Below are 7,746 nucleotides of genomic sequence, written 5' to 3' on the forward strand. Positions count from 1 at the left end.
AAAGATGAAAGGCACACATTGTTATATTAGCAGAACACTGCTTCTATGGTATTATGTAAAGAGTTGTTAATTCTACACGGACCTGTTACTACATTTAAAAGTTATCAAAACACTTTGTTTAGAACATCAAAAAATATATATCAGAAATTGTATTCTTCTCATATTACTCTGCGACTGACCGATTGACAGCTTCCTCCAGCATCTCACCATATGTTAGTTTAGTTAGCGACTTCCTTCAAACTACACGCAGATACATACACATGGTCTCCACTAGTTCATCTGATAATGGACCTCTTCGCCAGATAGCAATAATTACATTTCACAAGCTAATTAATGGTCATATAATAATTTATGTGATACTGTACTGTACATAAAGCAACACCTAGCGACCTCATCAAGATGCTCAGATCTCTTGGCATAGTGGCTAAGGTGTTGAGTTGACAGTCGCAGTACCCTGGTTTGTGTCTCTGTTGGGACTACCCCACGCGTTGATCGGAGATACGTGCGAGACTTGGTATAGATAAGCGAGCAGACACACACGCTCTCCCGAATGAAGGGGGTAGTGCAAGGACTTTCGTAACCCAACACCTAGTTAGTCGTTGTGGAATTGTTAGATTACATGTTAAATATTGCTGCACTGTCGGAACTAGAAGCACAAGCATTTCGCTACACTCGCATTAACTTGTGCTAGCCATGTGTATGTGACCAATAACATTTGATTTGATTCAACCTCTTAGAGGTTTGGATCTCCTGACAGCGGGTTGGGGCTACACCCCGTTGTGGTATAATTAGGTGAGACACTTTTATTAATTGTATTTATTTTATTTATTTATTTCACCTTTATTTAACCAGGTAGGCAAGTTGAGAACAAGTTCTCATTTACAATTGCGACCTGGCCAAGATAAAGCAAAGCAGTTCGACAACATACAAAAACACAGAGTTACACATGGAGTAAAACAACATACAATCAATGATACAGTAGAAAGAAATAAGACTATATACAATGTGAGCAAATGAGGTGAGATAAGGGAGGTAAAGGCAAAAAAGGCCATGGTGGCAAAGTAAATAAAGTATAGCAAGTAAAACACTGGAATGGTAGATTTGTAATTTGAAGAAAGTTAAAATATAAATAATATGGTGCAAAGGAGCAAAATAATAAATAAAATAAATAAATACAGTAGGGGAAGAGGTAGTAGTTTGGGCTAAATTATAGATGGGCTATGTACAGGTGCAGTGATCTGTGAGCTGCTCTGATAGCTGGTGGTTAAAGCTAGTGAGGGAGATAAGTGTTTCCAGTTTCAGAGATTTTTGTAGTTCGTTCCAGTCATTGGCAGCAGAGAACTGGAAAGAGAGGCGGCCGAAGGAGGAATTGGCTTTGGGGGTGACCAGAGAGATATACCTGCTGGAGCGCGTGCTACGGGTGGGTGCAGCGATGGTGACCAGCGAGCAGAGATAAGGTGGGACTTTACCTAGCAGGGTCTTGTAGATGACATGGAGCCAATGTGTTTGGCGACGATTATGAAGCGAAGGCCAGCCAACGAGAGCGTACAGGTCGTAGTGGTGGGTAGTATATGGGGCTTTGGTGACAAAACAGATGGCACTGTGATAGACTTCATCCAATTTATTGAGTAGGGTATTGGAGGCTATTTTGTAAATGACATCGCCGAAGTCGAGGATCGGTAGGATGGTCAGTTTTACGAGGGTATGTTTCGCAGCATGAGTGAAGGATGCTTTGTTGTAAAATAGGAAGCCAATTCTAGATTTAACTTTGGATTGGAGATGATTGATGTGAGTCTGGAAGGAGAGTTTACAGTCTAACCAGACACCTAGGTATTTGTAGTTGTCCACAAATTCTAAGTCAGAACCGTCCAGAGAAGTGATGCTGGACAGGCGGGCAGGTGCAGGCAGCGATCGGTTGAAGAGCATGAATTTAGTTTTTTTAAATCAGGAAATATTGTGGTTTTAGCGTTTTCGTCAAGCAAGCACCAACACCAACATTTTTATAGCTGTAATGGGCAATCATTTGATCAATTATTTTCCTGAATTTGATTTGCTGTGGATATGGGTTGATACCATATTTAGTAATGAAGTAGATGTCACTTGTTAGTCTATAATTATCTGTTGTAACTAATTACTGACTTTCTACCGTTGACCTGATTAACTGCCCTCATCATGTCTCCCAGTGTTGAATGTTATGGTTCAAGTTTGATACCAGACTGGATTCGAAGACACGTTGATAATGTATCCGTGAGTCTGTGACACTGTGTTATTCCGTAGCAGGTGATGTTGTGACTTCCAAACTCCTTACAAGCCTCTCGGCCCGGTGTCTTACAAACATTCGGTACTATTGTGAAGAGGCATAGACCTTTTCTCTGATTCTGTTCTGGAGGCGTCTCCCTGAATTGTTGCATTAGACCGACTTTATCTGTTAACCTGGAATTCCCGTAACAATAGCCTACTGGGCTTATGTGTGTTGATGAAGTGAACGACCATAGGGCGAGGCATGAATGACAGAGAGAGAGAATTGGGTGAGTGAGCTCCCCATACCTGGACTAGGCTGTGGTATAGATAGACAGTGGCACAGGTGTCTCTGTCGGACAGGTGGCAAATCAGGAAAAGCAAGAAATGATGTTTCAACCCGGACCTGTGGGAGGAGTAAACTAAATACTGTATGATTCGTTTACTTCCTCGTTTACTGTGCAATGCGATAGTAGCAAAAGTCACGTCTCTCTCCAGCTCGTGAGTGAACATTTTAAAGATATTGACGGCAACTAAGGTAAGGCATTATTAAGATGGGAATCGTAACATTGTGGAGACAAATATAGATAAAGCAGTAACTCATCATTATTTAAAAGGTGTCTGAATGTGTCTGGGAATGAGGAGTGTCATATATCATAAACATATCCGGTAATTCTGATCGTATTGTTCAGTCTGTCATATAGCATAAACATATCCGGTAATTCTGATCGTATTGTTCAGTCTGTCATATAGCATAAACATATCCGGTAATTCTGATCGTATTGTTCAGTCAGTATTAGGCTACAGTCTGTCTGACTGAACTCACATGTGCATATTGCGTTCGGGCTTCAAGTTGAACTGGTTCTTCTTACAGGATTAATGTCGCACTGTCTCTTTAAAAAACACTCATATTGTCCAGGAAGTTGTCACGTAATCAGAGGACGGCGCTCATTGTTTGTATCCGATAGGTCGAAGGTAATAGGTATACTGTTACTTTGTAGCAGAGTGTTGTAATGATTTTTCCTCCATGATTTCAATCATGAACAGGGTGCAGTTGAAACGCTCGAACATCTTGAGAATGGCTCTAGCAGGCTCGGACTCCATGGACGAAGGAAAAGGCGAGACGTTTCTACTTAAAGCCATCAAAATAGGTGGTGTGGTGGCACTTTATTGGTTCATTTCAATAACCATGGTGTTCTTAAATAACTACTTGCTAGACAGTAAAGATTTGGACGCGCCGCTATTTGTGACATTTTACCAGTGCCTTGTGACTGTCGGACTGTGCTATGGCATGCACTTGCTGTCCCACTTATGTCCGGGTGTCATCGACTTCCCCTCCGTCAAGTTCGACCTAAAGGTATGCCGGGAGGTTCTACCCCTGTCCATCGTGTTCATTGGAATGATAACCTTCAACAACCTGTGCCTGAAGCATGTAGGGGTGGCCTTCTACACTGTCGGCAGGTCACTCAGCACGGTCTTCAACGTTCTACTCTCCTACGTGATCCTCAAGCAGACCACGTCCTTCTACGCCATCCTGTGTTGTGGAATTATTCTAGGTAGGTGGTAATAATAACTAACCTATATCTGGCCTAATGCAAGTACTTTGACCTTGTAGAAAGTTCTCATGTCTAAGGCATATACCCAAGCCAGGCTGGTTAGACGCTTCCTTCCTTCCAGGTAACCTATAATAAGTAACCTCACGCTTCTATAAAATTGCACCACAGGTTAATTAATTCCTACATGGGCCACACCTGTATTGGCCATATATTGAACATAAGGTAAACTGCAAATTGCTGCTAAAGGACCATGTTGATGCTTCTTTCTTTGTCTGTCCCTCCCATCAGGTGGATTCTGGTTGGGTGTGGACCAGGAAGGTGTGGCGGGCTCCCTGTCGTGGACGGGTGTGTTTTTCGGTGTGCTGGCCAGCGCCTGCGTCTCCCTCAACGCAATCTTCACCAAGCGGGTCATGCCGGCGGTAGATGGAAACATCTGGAAGCTCTCCTTCTACAACAACATCAACGCCTGCATCCTCTTCCTCCCACTCATCCTCGTCTTCGGCGAAGTCGGCCACCTCGTCCATTTCAGCCGTCTGGGTGACCCCACGTTCTGGGGCATGATGACGCTGGGCGGCGTGTTCGGTTTCGCCATCGGCTACGTGACGGGCCTCCAAATCAAGTTCACGAGTCCACTGACGCACAACGTGTCGGGGACGGCCAAGGCCTGCGCTCAGACGGTCATCGCTGTGGTCTATAACCAGTCCAGTAAAAGTTTCCTGTGGTGGACTAGTAACCTGATGGTCCTTGGTGGGTCTTCTGCCTACACCTGGGTCAAAGGCATGGAGATGAAGAAGGTCCATATTCCCCAGGAGGAGTCCAAAGAGAAACTGCTAGGGGAGAAGAGTGGTGCCGGGGTATAGTGGGACTAGGATGACCTTCCGTCATGGTGGTGGTGACCCGGGGGTATAGCGGGATGAGGATGACCTTCCGCCGTGGTGGTGTGGTGACCCGGGGGTAGAGCGGGATTAGGATGACCTTCCGCCATGGTGGTGACCCGCTGGTGACATAAGACAATGTAAACACTAAGGCCTAACCACGGAGTTGTTTCTATAGCGATGTTATTTTGGAACAGTTGGGCTGTGTGCTGTCAATCTAAATGAACATTACTATAGTAACACAAACAGGTGTAGGAAGGCGACGGGGTTGTTTTGTTACTCAGTGGACCCTTATTGTTTTATCATTTCCTTAGAACGTTACTTTGTCCAATTATTTTATTTGTTATTTATTTAGATTACTCAGTGTGTATGGGTGGGGGGGTCATGAATTATAACCTAAATCATTACTGTCTCTGCTTTCAGAACAGCAGAAAACCTATTTTGTTAATTATTCACATGCCATGTCTGTAGGATGGTATCTAAACAAAGTGACTTTCCTGTATGCGGCATCAGGAATGTGATGCAAAACTGCAATATGAGACGGCGAAAGACAGTTTTTTTAATGACAAGTGGGGCTCTTTATGTTGGGTATACAGTTTGCATGTGGAGACTGACTGTAAGGCTACAATAGCTCACCTTAGTTAATAAGTGATTAAGCCAGTGCTTGTTTGACGGACAGCTTTACGTTATATCTTTGAAGCAGTGACACTGTGGGTGATAAAAAGTGAAAACCGTCAAAGCGATGGTCGGTTCTCTCTCGCTTCAGTAGGGGCACTGCATTTTAAATAATTGACAACAAAGGATGTAATCTGAACTGTTTATGCCCTGAGATGGAGATTTTCTATGACTGTTTCAGTGTGTGTGTGTTTTGTCTTCAAAGAAACGGATTATAGAAGGAATGTTAAAGATCATGTATGTGTTGATGTATTGTCTGTGTCCAGAAACTTCAATCCTGAAGGAAGACTGCAGGCCACTTGGGTAACCGGCCAAGTGGCCTGCAGGAGCATTATTACTATGTCATAACTCCTTCCTGTCTCAGTGCTGGGTTGAGACCCTGCACTCTAAAACAGCCTCCTTTCCTAAAGTCCTCTCTGCTTGTCCTCTTCTGTAGTGTCATCATTTCAGACCAATGAGAATAAGGAAATGGGACACTAGAAAATGAATGTACATAGAAAGACTCAAGGCTGGTGATCTGAGAGATCCTAAAATGTGGGTCTCTCAGATTTCAGATTTTGCTTCTGCGTCCATTTGATACAAAGTCTGTTTTTTTTATACTATATTTTTTTTCCTCAGGGTTTGTAGTGCGTTGGAAGATACCGATACTGTATATGGGATTTCCAAAACTGGTTAGCCTACATAGATGGTTTTTTTCCAGATTGTGTTTTTAAGAAAATATACAGATTTATTTTAGAAAATATAAAGTTATTCAGTGACTGTGACTTATATGTGTACTTTAGAAAAATAAATGAACATTCTGTTAATCATAATGTGTTACTCGCCTCTTGTAAATTTATTTTATCTGTATTCATGATCAAGCATAAATGTTATTTTTTTACACAGAACAATACTTCACTTGCTTATGCCTGAGCAGAAATCCCCTCCTTCTAGGGGTTTGGTCAACCGAGAAGAGCTGAGGTAGTTAATGGTGTCAGACCTACGCAGTAAAACCCATTGGAATCGGTCAGTGAAGACTTGGTCCAGAAGCCACTAAACACAAAGCTAACACTAGATGGCACCAGTATAAAGGAATGAATACCTCTGTCAGTCCCTCACACTGTTCTGGTCAGAGGGTGCCATCTGGCTGTAGTTAGTTACCTAAGCAGCGTTAGTCCCTCACACTAGTAGTGTCCAAGCACCATCTGGCTGAAGTTGCTTTCTCACGGTCATCCCAACACCCAAGGTTATTTTGGAATGTTTATGGTGGTGTGCCTGTCTCAATCCCAACAGCCGTGGTTATTTTGGAGTATTTATGGTGGTGTGCCTGTCTCTCAATCCCAACAGCCGTGGTTATTTTGGAATGTTTATGGTGGTGTGCCTGTCTCTCAATCCCAACAGCCGTGGTTATTTTGGAGTATTTATGGTGGTGTGCCTGTCTCTCAATCCCAACAGCCGTGGTTATTTTGGAGTATTTATGGTGGTGTGCCTGTCTCTCAATCCCAACAGCCGTGGTTATTTTGGAGTATTTATGGTGGTGTGCCTGTCTCTCAATCTAAAATGTTTACTTGTAGTATTCTCTGCCCTTCTACCCTTCATGTGTAACCAGATAATAAATGACTCATGATAACAAAATGGACAGTGTGGACTGCACCCACACAGAGGACATGACATTCCCAAAACTCATTCTGTGAAAGATTGATGAATCGTTCCAATATATTGTGTAAATGAGACAACCATATACCCAATACCTCCTATACTTTTCAGTAAAACTGTAACAAAGGCTGCAGATATAGTAATGCTTTATAACTTCTTGTTGATATGAGCCTTCATGATGTGTTGTAGTAAGGCTTATAACCTACAGTATATTATGTCTCTCTATCAACATTTCAGTTGACTAATTCTTACAATGTGTTCTGCAACATAATGCATTATACCTGCACAGTATAGGTTCTGAATAAAAAAATATTCTGGAAATATAGCCAGCAGGTAAATTATAGGCTTAAAATACTACAAGAGTTATGTTTAATATATACATTCATATTTATATTGAACAACTTGCAACACGTTTATGTCCATCTTTTTGGCTACAATTGTATGAACAGCTTCTACCCCCAAGCCGTAAGACTCCTGACCAGCTAATCAAATGGCTACCCAGACTATTTGAATTGCCCCCCCCCCTCTTTTAAGCTGCTGCTACTCTCTGTTTATTATCTATGCATAGTCACTTTAACTATTGGGCTCCCGAGTGGCGCAGCGCTCTAAGGTACTGCATCTCAGTGCTAGAGGTGTTGCAACAGACACCCTGGTTCGAATCCCGGCCGTATCACAACCCGGCCCGTGATTGGGAGTCCCATAGGGCGGCGCATAGCTTGGCCGGTGTAGGCCATCATTGCAAATAAGAATTTGTTCGTCACTGACTT

At 42.8% G+C, this 7,746-nt stretch overlaps 1 protein-coding gene across 3 annotated transcripts; it reads left to right on the forward strand.

Annotated features, from left to right (window-relative positions):
* The first annotated feature begins 2,507 nt into the window (after window positions 1–2,507).
* Window positions 2,508–6,156, forward strand: slc35c1 (solute carrier family 35 member C1). Of its 3 annotated transcripts, none has more exons than XM_014176425.2 (3): window positions 2,508–2,776; window positions 3,286–3,794; window positions 4,083–6,156. In XM_014176425.2, exons 2-3 carry the CDS (start codon window positions 3,317–3,319, stop codon window positions 4,652–4,654), a joined length of 1,050 nt encoding a protein of 349 aa, XP_014031900.2. In that variant the 5' UTR covers window positions 2,508–2,776; window positions 3,286–3,316; the 3' UTR covers window positions 4,655–6,156. The 3 variants fall into 3 exon arrangements, with proteins under 3 accessions (XP_014031900.2, XP_014031901.2, XP_014031899.2); XM_014176426.2 differs by lacking the exon at window positions 2,508–2,776 and adding an exon at window positions 2,800–3,213; XM_014176424.2 differs by lacking the exon at window positions 2,508–2,776 and having other exon boundaries at window positions 3,220–3,794.
* Window positions 6,157–7,746: the final 1,590 nt, after the last annotated feature.

The sequence above is a fragment of the Salmo salar genome, chromosome ssa26, assembly GCF_905237065.1.
Source record: "Salmo salar chromosome ssa26, Ssal_v3.1, whole genome shotgun sequence".
NCBI classification, from domain to species: Eukaryota; Metazoa; Chordata; class Actinopteri; order Salmoniformes; family Salmonidae; genus Salmo; species Salmo salar.

Bases quoted from the DNA above. Each gene is read 5' to 3' on its own strand.
- slc35c1 (XM_014176424.2), top strand. From the start codon at position 3,266: ATGATTTCAATCATGAACAGGGTGCAGTTGAAACGCTCGAACATCTTG. The intron at 3,795-4,082 runs GTAGGTGGTAAT...CCCTCCCATCAG, and splicing joins GTGTTGTGGAATTATTCTAG to GTGGATTCTGGTTGGGTGTG.